The sequence below is a fragment of the Lethenteron reissneri genome, chromosome 4 (genome assembly GCF_015708825.2).
Source record: "Lethenteron reissneri isolate LAM-NWPU_2019-01 chromosome 4, ASM1570882v1, whole genome shotgun sequence".
NCBI classification, from domain to species: domain Eukaryota; kingdom Metazoa; phylum Chordata; class Hyperoartia; order Petromyzontiformes; family Petromyzontidae; genus Lethenteron; species Lethenteron reissneri.
The window spans coordinates 4349360-4366890 of NC_083782.1; the positions used below are offsets into that span (position 1 = coordinate 4349360).

The 17531-nt window shown below is 47.7% G+C and overlaps 1 protein-coding gene across 1 annotated transcript in view; it reads left to right on the plus strand.

Annotated features, from left to right (window-relative positions):
* LOC133349346 (very-long-chain enoyl-CoA reductase-like) overlaps window positions 1-17531 on the plus strand; it is a 45858-nt gene that overhangs the window by 15667 nt on the left and 12660 nt on the right. Inside the window, exons 4-8 of the mRNA XM_061562700.1 lie at window positions 4795-4839; window positions 8222-8325; window positions 8519-8634; window positions 9009-9117; window positions 12409-12481. Coding sequence (XP_061418684.1) covers window positions 4795-4839; window positions 8222-8325; window positions 8519-8634; window positions 9009-9117; window positions 12409-12481 — 447 coding nt within the window. The remainder of the gene's footprint in view (window positions 1-4794; window positions 4840-8221; window positions 8326-8518; window positions 8635-9008; window positions 9118-12408; window positions 12482-17531) is intronic.

Consider the following 17531-nt stretch of genomic DNA (forward strand, 5'->3'; position numbering starts at 1 on the left):
TAACCACCACTAGTACCATCCTCCACAATGACCATTACCCATCTAACTAGAGATAACCACCACTAGTACCAGCCTCTACACTGACCATAACCCATCTAACTAGAGATAACCAGCCACTAGTACCAGCCTCCACACTGACCATGACCCATCTAACTAGAGATAACCAGCACTTGTACCATCCTCCACAATGACCATGACCCATCTAACTAGAGATAACCACCACTAGTACCAGCCTCCACACTGACCATGACCCATCTAACTAGAGATAACCAGCACTAGTACCAGCCTCCACACTGACCATGACCCATCTAACTAGAGATAATCAGCCACTAGTACCAGCCTCCACACTGACCATAACCCATCTAACTAGAGATAACCAGCACTTGTACCAACCTCCACACTGACCATGACCCATCTAACTAGAGATAACCAGCACTTGTACCAGCCTCCACACTGACCATGACCCATCTAACTAGAGATAACCAGCACTAGTACCAGCCTCTACACTGACCATAACCCATCTAACTAGAGATAACCAGCCACTAGTACCAGCCTCCACACTGACCATAACCCATCTAACTAGAGATAACCAGCCACTAGTACCACCTCCACACTGACCATGACCCATCTAACTAGAGATAACCACCACTAGTACCAGCCTCCACACTGACCATGACCCATCTAACTAGAGATAGCCAGCACTAGTACCAGCCTCCACACTGACCATGACCCATCTAACTAGAGATAACCACCACTAGTACCATCCTCCACACTGACCATGACCCATCTAACTAGCGCTAACCACCACTAGTACCAGCCTCCACACTGACCATGACCCATCTAACTAGAGATAGCCAGCACTAGCACCAGCCTCCACAATGACCATGACCCATCTAACTAGAGATAAACAGCACTAGTACCACCTCCACACTGACCATGACCCATCTAACTAGAGATAGCCAGCACTAGTACCAGCCTCCACACTGACCATGACCCATCTAACTAGAGATAACCAGCACTTTTACCAGCCTCCACACTGACCATTACCCATCTAACTAGAGCTAACCAGCCACTAGTACCAGCCTCCACACTGACCATGACCCATCTAACTAGAGATAACCAACCACTATTACCAGCCTCCACACTGACCATTACCCATCTAACTAGAGATAACCAGCACTAGTACAGCCTCCACACTGACCATGACCCATCTAACTAGAGATAACCAACCACTATTACCAGCCTCCACACTGACCATGACCCATCTGACTAGAGATAACCACCACTAGTACCAGCCTCCACACTGACCATGACCCATCTAACTAGAGATAACCACCACTAGTACCAGCCTCCACACTGAACATGACCCATCTAACTAGAGATAACCACCACTAGTACCAGCCTCCACACTGACCATAACCCATCTAACTAGAGATAACCAGCACTAGTACTAGCCTCCACACTGACCATGACCCATCTAACTAGAGATAACCAGCCACTAGTACCAGCCTCCACACTGACCATGACCCATCTAACTAGATCTGTCCAGCACTAGTACCAGCCTTTACACTGACAATAACCCATCTAACTAGAGCTAACCCCTCCAAACAGTCTGTCAGAGGCTATACGGGGGATCTTTGTCTTTGGGTAGAGGAGGAGGAGGAGGTGGTGGATCTGCTGCGCTGTGTGTTTCGGCCGTAACGCGACACGGGAATGCCGTGCGCTCAGCGGAAAATACGGAACGCGACGCGCGTGTGCGCACTGCAGCGTTGGCGGTGACTTCACACGGCCCGGGAGATCGTCCCAGAGACGTCAACAAAGAAGTCGTGTGCGTGCTGTGAAGTGGCGAGTGTCGTCCGTTAGTAGGTCCAAACTTTGGCTCCGCCGTCGTCGGCGTGTGGAAAAGGAGGGAAATGAACAGAACCTGTAGGGGCGTTGCACGGCCCGGAACTAGTCAGGGGTGGTGAAGGCCAGTTTAGGGAGGTGAGTTTCCAAGACAGGGCTTGAAATATATTCTTAGGTTTTTTTTTGGTAAAGTCACGTAGGTAAAACATCAAAATTAATAAAAATAAAATAAAGATCACGACGTTTCGGAGGCAACACAAGTCTCCGTCATCAGGTGGGACCGTCACAGCCAGATTAGCTGCATCACCTGATGAGACTTGTGTTGCCTCCGAAACGTCGTGATCTTTATTTTATTTTATTTTTTTATTAATTTTGATGTTTTACCTACGTGAATTTACCGAAAAAACCTAAGAATATGAATCCTTGCAGTCACGAAAGCTTCAAATCTAGGGCTTGAAATATTCATAGTGGAGGTTTTTTTGGGTTAGATCGCGTTAGTATAAATGTGTCGAATACCCTCCACCACCCGACACAGCCAGAGATTTATCGCGTAAACAAAATGCCAATTATCTTCTTGGTTCTTTCGATAAGTCACGTAAAATGGTCTTCCGACAGCCCTGTTCTTCACCTGAGGACGGCTGCTTGCGTTGTGGCCGAAACGTCGTGAGAATAATTTTATGATGTTTTATTTTTATTTTATTACTTCCCTTCTACGTGACTTTACCGAAAGAATCAAGAAGATGAATCCCTGCAGTCACGAAAGAAGCTTTAAATCTAAAAACGCCAATTAGTCACCACTTCAGCCCACCAGTGTGTTGGAGAGTAAATCCACGACATTTACAATTTGAGTAGCGTGACGTGTCGCTTGTAATGACATCAACCAGCATCATCGGGCGATTTGCCAGAGTCGTGAAGCCACCCACCTGCTCGCGGTCTCAAATAGATCAGCAGCAGCAGTACGACGTCATCACTGAACCCATCAGGTGCAGAGGTCAGAGGCGGAGGAGAGAGGGGGGGGGCTATTGGTCGCGAAAGTCCACGTGTTTAAAAAGACTTCAAATACATCGAACGATTGCGATTGTCCTATTGGCGAAGGCGCAAAGCGGTGCCAAAGCTTCGTAGCTGCACAGTGGCAACATCCCGACCAGCCTGGCAAGAGAGCCTTGACCTCGGAGTACTTAGAAGGAGGTGGTGTCAGGGACCCTGTCGGAGAGTCAACACGGATCGCTTCCTGCAAACATTTACTCCTTTCGTTCATTCACTCCATTCATTATTCCATGGTCAACGTCAGCCACGGTCAGTCCACGGCTGGACGAAATTCCCTATCCAAAAAAACACCGTCACGGATCCAACAATCTACCGGCAAACCTGCCCCCTGAATTTATTCCATCGTTGCTCCATCTCCCCAGTAGACGTTCCTCTCAGACACGTTCGTTCCGCTGCTTGGCAGCTGCCACTTCCAAGGAGTGGGGTGACACGGTGGCGAAATGTTGTCTCCCTCGCCCGGTGTACAGGAGGTCGTGGGTTCGATCTCAACCCTGACGCCTGCTGCTGTATATTTGTAGTTTGCACGTTCTCTGTTCAGAGCATTTGGCTGCTGTACATTTCCACGTGATAAGCCACTTCGTTGTGCTATCATTTGTGATGACCAGGTCGCTTCTGACAAGGAGCTACATAGCTCAGTGGGCCTTACCTGGTCAAATAAAAAATTGTTCCTCTTGGTTCTTTCGGTAAAGTCACGTAGAAGGGAAGTAATAAAATAATAAAAATAAAACATAATAAAATTATTCTCACGACGTTTCGGCCACAACGCAAGCAGCCGTCCTCAGGTGAAAACCAGGTCCGTCGAGGCGACAGAGTCTGAATTCAGACTCTGTCGCCTCGACCGCCTCGACGGACCTGGTTTTCACCTGAGGACGGCTGCTTGCGTTGTGGCCGAAACGTCGTGAGAATAATTTTATTATGTTTTATTTTTATTATTTTATTACTTCCCTTCTACGTGACTTTACCGAAAGAACCAAGAAGATGAATCCCTGCAGTCACGAAAGCTTTAAATCAAAATTTAAAAATTGTTCTTTTGTCGACTTTTTTTTTTGCATTTGCAGAGAGGCTGTGCGTTTTTTCACGCAATTTCTCGCGTCCGGCATTTGTTGGAAACAAATCGGGGGGGGGGGGGTGGACATGGTTGGGTTGACCCAGACGAGTAGAGGACCCTAGTTTCTTGAACCCCCCCCTCCCTCTTTATCGTGTGGCAATTCCACGCTGGCGGTCGTCGTTTGTAAAATAGATAAGCGTGCTTCTACCGACTTGACTTGTGTTCGTCCAACAAAAGCAACAACAAAAATGGTAGAGAAGTGGCAAATAAAAAACGGACCTCCGTTGAAATCGGGCGCTCGCTGCGTCACGCGGTGGAGGTGTTAATTCATCATGAGGCGTGCACGGCGCGCAAATGACATTTCTGATTTGTACGGGAGACGACGGGAAAGGAACGGTGCGTCGCGAGGCCTTTGGGGGGGAAACCGCTGGCTTATTGGAACGTTTGAGCGTAATTTAACGTTCCAGGTAGATTCGCTAAATTCTAAAAGATTAAAAAATTATGGCGACTGGAATTATCAGTGAGGCATATGCAAGTGGTTGAAATCACGACTACGGCTGAAATTATAATTATCAATTGATGTTCACATAGTAGGCTTGCAATTTACGTGTTTTTTATGTATCGTGGTTTAAACTTGTGAATTATTGTTTGTGATTTTAAGAGAACGTTTGTTCATGTGTATTTAACATCCTTCCCAACATGTGATTCTGCTCAAGGGCAGGATAACAACAACAACAATGTTCATGACCTTTGTAGATGCCAGCAACATCGTATAACTGCACTGAACATCGGCGGTTGTTGTCTGTGCCTATAAGTTGTGCATCACTGAACAAGTCTCTTGCCATGTGCCGCAGATCCCGGGATGTATCCGTCTCGCCAGTGCTTCAAAGTCGACCCAAGTAAGTGCGGTGCCAATCGATTAATTTCCCATACCACACATTTCTTTTCCTCGCGGTTCCAACTGGAAGCTCTCAACTCAGCCTTTGCTTCATTTCTCACGGACTACAGCGCCGTTTTTTTCCGAGTTTGAGGGTAAACTGGAGGAGGTGGCACGTGTGACGAGTAGCCACAGCCATCGCGAGAGGGTATACTGGATGCGGTGGTGTCGGGCGAATTAAAGCCCTGCTCCACATCGTTCCAGCGCGGTTGAGCGGCGAGCTTCCGGCACGTAGAGCGACTAAATTTACAAACTGGAGTGGGACGATTTGACAATATTTTGCCACCAGTTGATGTTCGCCAAAGCCGATCGACCGTGTCCGTCCAGTGGTGGCCGAGCTGCGTTGGCTGCCGGTTGCCGAACGGAATCATTGTGAGGTGGCGCTCGTTAGACACAAAGTGCTTGCCACAAATGAACCACAGTACCTTGCTGATCTCGTCAAGGAGCGTGAACCATCACGAAGACTCCGGCTATCTTCGCAGCAGCCTTTTGGCTGGCCATCGAACAAAGACGGTCACCGCATCGCGCGTTTTCAGATGAGCTTCTGTGGCCATTTGCAACGCCCTTCCTTCCGATATTACGAAGTCACTGGAGCTATGATGCACCCTTTAAATCTCGATTGAAAACTCATTTCTTTCGAACGAATTTTTGTGTTTAGTTTGTTGTCCTTCCCCCGCACCTCCGATTAGTCCAGTTGGCTACGTACGGTGTGAAAGAAGTTCAACGTACATACGTACAACATACAACAATAAAAAATAGGTGGGGGGGGGGGGGGTGAGCAAATAAGCTGATGGCCAGCCGAGTTATATTAATCAGCCTGTTCCCAACTGAGTTAGCTATTGTATGAGTTAGCTATTGTCTTCTTCGGGATAAGCGTGTGTTAGCCTTTACCAGCCAGGGAGATAGGAGTTAAGCACACCTTATATAAGCACGGTTCTGATATAAGCAACGCGTGATTACATTACACCGGTGGTGGTGGGCGGGGGGGGGGGTGAAGGGTAACTTCTGATACAAGCACACAACGTCTAATATAAGCACAGCTGGCCTTGCTCCAAAGGCGGGTGTGCTTATATCCAGCGTCTACAGTACAGGAGCCTCCAAGCTCAGCCGAGATAAAATAGTCCATGAGCCCAGAGGGTGGTATCACTTTAGCGGGTTCCAATGTCTCTACGTGGCCAATCACAGTGAATTGTGCGATAACCACGTGGAATGAGTGGAGGGGGGGCTATTGGGGTCATTTTCACCCCAATTGGCCACGCCAATAAACCCGTTGCACTGAGAGTGCTCCAGATGTCTTGTGACCCCACCCACACCCCCCAATTAATTGACCCCAAACATTTTGTTTTCCTTTGAATATTAATTTCTGTTTTAAATTCACCTTACTTGCTAAAATACAAAGTTTTTTGAGGATTAAAATATGGGGGGGTCACGAGACATGTGGACCACCCTGTACTGCATGTCTAGCTGTAGGCCCGAGGATAAGCTGAGGTGTGGGGGTCGGCCAAAGAGCCTACAGACGAGGGTCAACCACAGCGCACGTATTTCTCGGACGCGGTGGGGAGATGTTAACGACCTCGCCTGATATACAGGAGGTCGTGGGTTCGATCGCGACCCTGACGATGCCTGCTGTGTACACTTGGAGTTTGCGTGTCTTTCTCCACGTGGTCGCGTGGATTCTTGTCCGGGTCCTCCGGTTTTTTTTCCCCCTCCCACATTTAGAATCAAGATCACGCGCGCGTCTAAGAGTATGCACTTCCACGCGACGCTAAGCCACCTCGTCGAGAGCTATCGTTTGTGACAGCCACGTCGCTTCTGAAAAAGAGCGAAATAACTCACCTGGTAAAAAAAAAAAATGTACCTAAATTTTTTTTGGTTAAAAATAGCGAATCGTAGGGAGCTCGCCTCCTGGCTCCTGCCCCGTTCGGCCTGCGGAGGAGAACTCGTGAACGGCGCGGGGGATTTGCGGCGGATTTGGGGCAGGCCTGCGGGAAGTCTGCGCCGCATGCCCTCTGCAGCAGCGCCGTGCAAAGCGATACCCGTGAGTAGAAATAGACGCTGGCGGCTAAGATTGAGCACGCGGTATTTTGGGGCTCGCAACGAGCCAACTCCCCCCCCCCCGCTCCCCGTCCCCCCCCATTGAGGTTGCCCATGTTGGTGCCACCGTCCCAGCCGCCGAGGCTCATGGGGAGCGGTGGCGCAGCGGTTAGCGCTCTGCGGTCCCCGGCTACGACCCGAGTTTGATTCCCGCTCACGGCCACCGCCAACACCGGTGACGATTATCTGAACCGGTCCTGGACCTCCCCTAGATCAATTCGGCCTCAAATGAGCACCTGGTGCCGAGGCTCGTGGGGAGCAGTGGCGCAGCGGTTAGCGCGCTGCGGTCCCCGGCTACGACCCGAGTTTGATTCCCGCTCACGGCCACCGCCAACACCGGTGACGATGATCTGAACCGGTCCTGGACCTCCCCTAGGTCAACTCGGCCTCAAATGAGCACCTGGTGCAGTGTGTAAATGCCGTCACTTGGGAGACAAAGGCGGCCCGGGAGTGGTGCTGGCCACCCACCCCCTCGTGTGCCGTTCCGGCCTTCGTAGGTGCTACTCGCCAACAGCACTTGCCCAAACAGTCTGTTAAAGCCTATACGGGGGATCTTTGTCCTTGTGAGGTCTGTAGAGGGCTCCCTGTCTGCGTTCAGAGGTCAGGTTCACGCACGCGTTCTGCTCGTGCTGGGTTCTTCTTCACTCGGTGTGGCACCAGGGGCCAGAAGTGGCTCCCAATGGCCCGCCAAGCTGTGGCCCGGCAAGTTGTGGCCTCCTGCGAGATAAGGCCCCTGTGGCGACGTGGAAGTGCACATTGGCGAGGTGAAAGCTGGGAAGGTGGAAACTTCGAATGTGAACTAGGACACAGAGTCGGGGTGCCACGGTGGCACGGAGATGTTAACTACCTCACCTGGTGTACAGGAGGTCGTGGGTTCGATACCGACCCTGACTCCTGCTGTATATTTGGAGCTTGCGTGTCTCTCTCTTATCATCATCATCACGGTGGAGACCCCCACTGCAACAGCCCCGAGTCTCCCGCGCATTCTTGATTTGAAGCTTTCGTGACTGCAGGAATCCATACGTGGGAAAGCATGGTCTGCTGCTGAGGCAGACTATGCTTTTCAACCTGATGATGGACGCTTGTGTTGCACCCGAAACGTCGTGATTTATTTTATTTTATACTTACGTGACTTTACCGAAAGAACCAAAGCGTCTTGAGTAATGAATGTGTTTTGAGCTTTTGTTTGTTTGGTCGTTCGTTCTTGTTAAGAGCTAACCGGGAGCGATCTTTGTCTTTGCTGTGGGCAGAGGGCAAGGCGGTGAGGGATGAGGATGTCCTGAAGAGTCTCCCCGTAGGGACCACAGCCACCTTCTACTTCTACGACCTGGGACCTCAGGTCAACTGGACCACGGTGGGTTGGCGGCTGAGCCCAGCGGAGGGGTGGGCGGCTCGGCATTTTTGTATGTGTGCGTAGCCACCCGTGGTAATCGGTGGGGCCTTGTTTTTTATCAGTAATTTTTTTAAAGAAAGGCGCCTTTTTAAAGACACAAAGTTTCGGTTGATCGATTGACACCGCCGCTGGAACCTCTCGCTCGAGTCCCCAGGTGTTCTTCATCAAGTACCTCAGCATCCTCGGCGTCTACTTCCTCTTCTACATCCGCACGCCGTTCCTCTACTCGTCGGAGAGCGACTTCACCCTCAGCGCGCACAGGGTGGTGCAGTAAGTACATGCCGGCACCGCCGCCAGCGCCGCCACCTCCGCTGCCACCAACGACAGCCGGGGTCTCTCGCGCGAGCGAGCGCGCCCACGTGTCGATTCGTCACGCGTAACGCCATCGTGATTAAGTCGTTCGCAATCCCACCGCCAATTAACCCCCTTTCCCATTCCGATGACGTACGCGATTCTTTTTTAGCGTTCGGGCCACCCCCATTAACGAGCGTTCGCTAGGGCGTGATCGAACAGCCCCCATGACTGACGGTGGCGTGGGGGGGAATCCTTCATCCAGCAGAGGTTTGCCAGGACGCTGCTGGCTCTGTGGAGTTGTGAGAAACCCCGCAGTACTGATCGCTCGCGTTTCTCCCCGCTCTGGACAGCTTGGCCTTTGTCTGCCACACATTCCACTACGTCAAGTGTCTCCTGGAGGCCATCTTCGTCCACCAAATCGCGTCCCGCGGCACCATGCCCCTGCGCAACATGATTAAGGCGAGTGGAAGCCGGTGGGTGGGATCCACCGATGCCTTGGTTAGTTTTGTTTTGTAATTATGTATTAAAAAAATATTAATTCGTGATTTGCTAACTTTTCTTCTAGTTTACACTCCGGTTGTGTTTTTATTTATTGTTTGTTGTTATTGTAACGTTCTGACCTGCCTCTGCCGGGCATCTGTGAAAAAAAGAGCTTGAAAGCTCATCGGATTCCTCCAGTCTCAATAAATATTCTGATTCTGACATCATTGTGATTGCCGTCATCATCGTACGTACGTTGCATTTCTTTCGCACCGTACGTAGCCAACCGTGCCAATCGGAGGTGCGGGGCGGATGGGGGGGGAAGGACAACAAACTGAAGACAACTCAACTGCTGGATGAAGGCCACCCCCAGTGCGTCATCGTCGCTCACGGTCCTGCGATTGACCGAGGCATCTATCTCTTGGGCCTCCTTTTGGACGCGCCTCCAACACGCAAGGCCGTGCGCTAGCGGTGCATTGGCTGATCGATGAATGTCGATTATCTTTTTCAATTCACCCCCTCCCCCCCCGCCTCAATTGTATTCCAATCGTGCTCGCTCTCGGCGTGACGTGCGATGAAGAAGAATCCATTTCGGACTGTGGCAGAGCCGTGTGACACCCCCCCCCCCTTCCCCCCAGTGTGCACTAGAGTACGGTGCACGGAAGGTGTCATTACAGAACTATCTTCTTGGTTCTTTCGGTAAAGTCACGTAGAAGGGAAATAATAAAATAATAAAAATAAAACATAATAAAATACAATTCTCACGACGTTTCGGCCACAACGCAAGCAGCCGTCCTCAGGTGAAGAACAGGTCTGTCGCTATCTTCCCGACAGCCCTGTTCTTCACCTGAGGACGGCTGCTTGCATTGTGGCCGAAACGTCGTGATAATTGTATTTTATTATGTTTTATTTTTATTATTTTATTATTTCCCTTCTACGTGACTTTACCGAAAGAACCAAGAAGATGAATCCCTGCAGTCACGAAAGCTTTAAATCGAAATTACAGAACTACTTCTGAGACCCCTTCAGACTCGAGGGCGGAAGCCCTTTCCCACGTTGTCAGAGCGAGAATGTATCCAAATTAAGTGAAATAGTTGTTGTTGACCGGGCTAAGACCAACGACTCTCTTACAGCTAGAGAGCTTCGATGCATTCGGAGGCGGCTGAAAGCCAGGATCTCGGTCGGAGGTGCTGGCTCATCGGCTCTAACCCCTTGAGCTGCCAATCCACCAGTTAATATCGCCCCTCTCAGGGCTCACTGACACAGGAAAACGGCCAAGAAAAAAAAATACAAAAATGGTACAAATGAGACAAGAATTATGAAAAATAAGAAAAGGTTTTAGCCTTTCTGGCAATGAAATAGGAAGTGTTAAGATGTTCAAACACCAAAGAGAAACCTTTTGCGAGGAATGAAGTCTGCATTAACCACACACAGTACTTGTGTTCATCACAAGTTTGCATGTTCATCACAAGTTCTGTGTGTGGTTAATGCAGACTTGATTCCTCGCAATATTAGGTGTTTGAACATCTTAGCACCTCCTGTTTTATTTCATACCTTTTCTTATTCTTCTTGGTTCTTTCGGTAAAGTCACGTAGAAGGGAAATAATAAAATAATAAAAATACAACATAATAAAATACCATTCTCACGACGTTTCGGCCACAACGCAAGCAGCCGTCCTCAGGTGAAGAACAGGGCTGTCGGAAAGACAGCGAAAGACAGCATTCGGACGCTGTCTTTCCGACAGCCTGTTCTTCACCTGAGGACGTCTGCTTGCGTTGTGGCCGAAACGTCGTGATAATTGTATTTTATTATGTTTAATTTTTACTATTTTATTATTTCCCTTCTACGTGACTTTACCGAAAGAACCAAGAAGATGAATTCCTGCAGTCACAAAAGCTTTAAATCCTTTTCTTATTTTTCACACTTTGATCCCGCCAAAAAGGTCCCCTCGAGACGAGAATGAGAATGTTTCACTATTGAATCAAACCGCCGTAAGCGATGGCGACGTTTCGTCGAGGCTGGCTGGGAAAGGGTGGATTGAATTATCGTATTAATAATTGAAACTCTGAGAGCATCTTTCACACAGAGATCACAAAGTGCATTGGCTTCCGTTTGCCGAATGAACACATCATGAGGTCGCACTCATTACACAAAAAGTGCTTCCCCCAAATGAACCACACAATGCCTTGCTGATCTGTTCAAGGAGCTTAAACCATCACGTGAATTCCGGACTTTCTCGCAGCGCCTTGTGGCTGGCCATCAAACAAACAAAGTTGCCGCATCGCGCGCTTCCAGATACGTTTCTGCGGCCATCTGGAACGCTCTTCCTTCCAGTAGTAGGAAGCCACTGGATATAGATTGCAAACTCAGTCCTTTCAAACTGCTTTTTGTGTCGTGATTCAATTTAGTTGTTTTCATTTATTTTATTTTATTGATTGTTTTACCTACGTGACTTTACCGAAAACACCAAAGAGTATGAATCCTTGCAGTCACGAAAGCTTCAAATCTAGAATGAGTTTGTTGTCCTTCCCCGGCACTTCCAATTAGCACGGTTGGCTACGTACGGCGCGAAAGAAGTTCAATATACACACGTGCAGAATCGGTGACAAGAACACCCCTCTGAATGAACCCCCAGGGTGAAAACAAATATGCAGGAAGTGAAAAGGCATTTGAGAACAGGGACTCGGCGCGAGACGGACATGGAATATCTTGTGGAAGTGAATTCCAGAGTCCTGGGAGCCCGCGTTGGAAAAATTCCGGGTCACCCATCGAGCCGATGTTCGACCTTGGCCACGCACAGCAAGAGGCCAGCATGGCAAGGCTGGAGGTCTCTCGCAGGAGCGTTGCGATGGGGGGGATGACGACGAACATGCGACGGAGCGACATCACTCTGGTCCTTACGGATACGCAGCCACGCGCGCACGTGGATGTCTGCCACAATATTGTTGTTGCTGTTTTTTTACTTTACGACTTACACACGGCCTTGCGTGGAGGGAGCTAGATGCCTCGTTCCATTGTAGGGCCGTGAGCGATATCTTGGGGGAAGCCTTCATCCAGCAGTGGAGTTGTAGTTTGTTCTCCCCCCCGCCCGCCCGCACCTCCTGTTAGCACGGCTGGCGACGTACGGTGCAAAAGAAGTTCAACGTGCATACACGCAACAACCACGCGCAGCAGAAGGAGCGGCCACACAGACTGAGTGCAGTACAACAATACACACGCGGCTGTGAAGCGTCTCTCGGTGCTAATCGTGGTCTCCGTGTCGCCCACAGAATTACACCTACTACATGCTCTTCACGTTATGGATGGCATTCTACATCAACCACCCTCTCTACACACCGCCTTGTGAGTACCCCCCTTGCCCCCCTCTTATCGCTTCTCAACGTTTCCCAAGACACGCCTGTGTTGGAGGACTCCCAGCTGCTTCTACGTAAAGTCCAAGAAAACATTTTTTTTTACATTATATTTCGATTTAAAGCTTTCGTGACTGCAGGGATTCATCTTCTTGGTTCTTTCGGTAAAGTCACGTAGAAGGGAAGTAATAAAATAATAAAACATAATAAAATAATTCTCACGACGTTTCGGCTACAACGCAAGCAGCCGTCTTCAGGTGAAGAATGAGACACTGCCAAGCTTGGAGCTTATATATAAGCTGGGTTGGAGGTGGAAGAAGAGCGCCTTGACAAAAGAATTTGCATATCAAGTTAGTTCTCTTAACGTATGTGTACATTAATTAGTTATTGGAACGGAATCGGTAGAAAAACTTTAATAAAATAACGGCCATGCGGCAGGGCGCGTGGCACAATTTGGCGCCAGCTATCATAGAGTGTGGTCATGTCGCTACGGTTCTGTGCGGTGAGTACAATGTCTTTAAGAGACAAAGGCGCTACGCCTCTCTAAACAAAATTAATGCTCAGCCACTTCCGCGTTCTGAGATTCAGCGGCAAACGGGACACCCACCCTGCAACTTGCAGACGTCGTCAGAACGGGAAAGGGTTAAGCAGACCCACCTGCATGATGAATTGCAAAGCATTTCAAACTCACCGCGCCTGCGTTCCGTGTCATTGTTGGAGCCATGGAGTAGTAATTGTGACTGTTGCGACGATGAACTCAGGAGGCCTGAGGTTTGATAACCCGATCACGGCTAACACCGGTAGTGAGTGATATCGAATGTGGCCCTGGGTCAGAGGTCGCAAACGGGTTTTGATTCCCTACCCATACCCGTACCCGGCCGCACCAGGGTCGCAAACGGGTACCTGATTGCGACCTCTGGGATGAAGCCATGTTGCAGGCGCGGGTGGGTTGATTCTAGGAACTTGAATTGTGAGAAGAGACAAGACGTTGGGAAATGAGTGACAAACGGTTACTCACCAGTGACTCACGGTCTACCTGTACCCGTACCCGGCCGCACCAGGGTCGCAAACGGGTACCCGTACCCATACCCGGCTGGGTACGGGTAGCCGGGTATTGGGTAGGGTACGGGTATCGGGTACCCGGTTGCGACCTCTACCCTGGGTATCCCCCATTCTCAACACACCACTGCCTTCATCGACAAATTAAACAAAAAAACTATAACATCTGTTTGTATTTCACAAGATAAAGCCCACTGAGTTATTAAGCTCAAAGAAGTGGCTGGTCGCGTGGAAATTTGTAGCAGCCAAATACTCTAAACCAGGGGTCCTCAAACTACGGCCCGCGGGCCACATGCGGCCCGCCGAGGACATTTATCCGGCCCGCCGGGTGTTTTTGCCGCCGCTGCCTGTCTGTTACTTTTTTTCTGCATGAGAAGGACGGTCATTGGTGGAAGAGGGAGAGGGGGCGGAGTTTCCCCCAATCAGACTGCATTGATGGGCAGTGCAGTCTGTATGTCTCTGTGTGGGCAAAGTTATTACTGGTATATTGTTTTTGTAGCGCTATATATATTGGTATTTTACTAATAGCAATTTTGACTCCCTAGGAAACAATGATGTCAAGAAAGAGAAAAATTGACTCGGTGTGTAGGATATTCAAAAAACAGTGGACTTATGATTACTTTTTCATGCAGTACAAGGAAAGAGCTGTGTGTCTGATATGCCAGAATATAGTGTCTGTGTTCAAAGAATACAATTTACGTCAACACTATAAAACTCAACATAAAGATAAATATGCTTGTTTGGTCGGAGAAGTGAGAAAAGATAAAATATTAAAACTGAAAAATACATTAACAACTCAGCGAAATAGTTTTGTGAAGCAGAAGCAGCTAAATATTTCATCACTGCGAGCAAGTTTTCAAGTTGCCAAGCTAATAGCATGCACTGGCAGACCATTCGTGGAGGGAGAATTTGTTAAAGAATGCCTTCTTTCTGTTGCCAAAGAGATGTGTCCAGAGAAGGCCGATTTATTTAGTACAGTGAGTCTTTTAGGACCTATAATTACACGGAGGATTGAAGAAATGGGAGACAATTTGCATCAGCATTTGCAAAACTCCACAAAAAAACTTTCCTATTTTTCCTTGGCACTCGACGAAAGCAATGATGTTCGTGATTCTGCACAACTTCAAATTTTTATTCGTGCGACGAATGACTATTTCGAAGTCACAGAAGAGCTTGCTGCACAGCAAAGCATCAAAGGAACAACTACAGGAGAGGATATCTTTCGATTTAAAGCTTTCGTGACTGCAGGGATTCATCTTCTTGGTTCTTTCGGTAAAGTCACATAGAAGGGAAGTAATAAAATAATTCTCACGACGTTTCGGCCACAACGCAAGCAGCCGTCCTCAGGTGAAAGCCAGGTCTGTCGGGGAGACAGCGTCTGAATGAAACAGCACACGAGCTTGGAGCATATATAAGCTGGGTTGGAAGCGGGGGAAAGAGCGCCTTGACAAAATAATTTCAATATCAAGAGGAATTTAGCATATTTATGGGAAATGCAGGAATGTGATTAGTACTACATATGCCCGTGCTGCATATGTAGTACTAATAACATTCCTGCATGTCCCATAAATATGCTAAATTCCTCTTGATATGCAAATTATTTGTCAAGGCGCTCTTTCCCCCGTTTCCAACCCAGCTTATATATGCTCCAAGCTCGTGTGCTGTTTCATTCAGACGCTGTCTCCCCGACAGACCTGGCTTTCACCTGAGGACGGCTGCTTGCGTTGTGGCCTAAACGTCGTGAGAATAATTTTATTATGTTTTATTTGTATTATTTTATTACTTCCCTTCTACGTGACTTTACCGAAAGAATCAAGAAGAGAGGATATCTATGAAAATGTTTGCCAAACTGTGAATGGTTTGGAGCTGAACTGGGCTAAACTAGCCAGTGTGACAACTGATGGTGCTCCTAGCATGGTGGGGTCTAAGAAAGGAGTAATTGCTCGCATTAACCAAGAGATGGACAAACATAACCATTCTCATCCAATAGCCATACACTGCCTCATCCACCAACAAGCGCTGTGTAGTAAATCACTGAAGTGGGACTCGGTTATGAAATTTGTGGTATCTTGTGTTAACTTCATTAGAGCTCATGCACTAAACCACAGCCAATTTCAGGCATTTCTGTCTGAGCTAAATGTTGACTATGAAGATGTTCTGTATCACACAGAAGTCCGTTGGCTGAGTCGAGGGAGAGTTTTGAAACGTTTCTATGACTTACTTCCACAGATTACAGCTTTTCTGCTTTAAAAAAACAAAGAAGTACCAGAGCTCAATGATGCAGAATGGAAATGGCACCTTGCCTTTCAGACAGATGTAACAGAGCTACTCAACAGTTTCAATGTGCAACTTCAAGGAAAGGGGAAGCTCATCTGTGATATGCAATCACATGTCAAAGCATTTGAAGTAAAATTAGGCCTCCTCATCAAACAAGTGAAGGAGGAAAACTTCTGCCATCTCCCCACAACTCAAAATCTGTTAGCGGAAAAACCATTGGTTGCATTCCCAAACAAAACGTGTGGATTCACTGGAAAAATTGCAAAAGGAGTTCCAATTTGGATTTAAAGAGCTTCATCTCCATGAACAGGACATACAGCTTTTCCGTAACCCATTTTCTATTGACATTGAAAATGTGGATACAATTTACCAAATGGAACTGGCTGAACTGCAGAATTGTGACTCTCTGAAAGACGCATTCAAGTCAAGCAGCCTTAATAATTTCTATGCATCTCTCCCCTCTGAGACATATCCTCATCTCAGGAACCATGCACTCAATATGGCAACCATCTTTGGCAGCACTTATGTCTGTGAACAGATTTTTTTCCAGAATGAAACATTTGAAATCTCCAACCAGATCTAGACTAATGGATGCACACTTGCATCACTTGTTACGACTAGCAGTGACAAATATGGAACCGGACATTGACCATCTCATTAGCCAAAAGCAGGCCCATAGTTCCCATTGAAATACTGGCAAGTTTGTTGATTTAACTTTACTTGTTCTTCATTTTAAATATTGTATTTATTCCCGTTTTGTTTCTTCACTTCAAAATAAGATATATGCAGTGTGCATAGGAATTTGTTCATAGTTTTTTTTAACTATAGTCCGGCCCTCCAACGGTCTGAGGGACAGTGAACTGGCCCCCTGTTTAAAAAGTTTGAGGACCCCTGCTCTAAACGCACGTTGATTCTAAGCGCGGAGAGAAAAACCGGAGGACCCGGAGAAAAAATGTACGCAACCACGGGGAGAGAGACGCAAACTCCAAAAATACAGCAGCAGGCGTCAGGGTCGGGATCAGGCGAGGTAGTTAACACCGACCAGCGTGCTGCAGTTCGATGGAACAACCTCCGCCGTAAATAATTTGCAACACTGGCACAATCTTTGGGTCAATTGAATTAAAGTAAGAGTAAATTATAACAAATCCACTTTTGGATGAGGTTCTTCTGATGCTGTGTCGATTCAAATATTCCAGAATCACAACAGCGTAATGCGCCGGAGTCCCCGTTATTCATTTTTCCCCCTCCATATTTGGACTCAACGTCACGCGTTTTGAGTACTGGGATCCCAGACATGTCCACGTGATGATGAGCCACTTCGTTGAGCTATCATTTGTGGCCAGGTCACTTCTGAAAAAGAGTGGGCCTTATTTTGCCTTGTAAAATAAAACATTGTTTAGTTTCATACTCTGTCGGTAAAGTCACGTAGGTAAAAAATAATAAAAGTAAAATAATAATAAATGAAAATAAATAAATTAAATCACGACGTTTCGGAGGCAACACAAGCTTCCTCCATCAGGTGTAAAAAGGCACGGCAAAATAACGTTGTGATTTAACGTCGTGATTTAATTGATTTATTTTCATTTATTATTATTATTTAACTTTTATTATTTTTTACCTACGTGACTTTACCGAAAAAACCGAAGAGTATGAATCCTTGCAGTCACGAAAGCTTCAAATCTAGAATTGTTTAGTTTGTCGGCAGT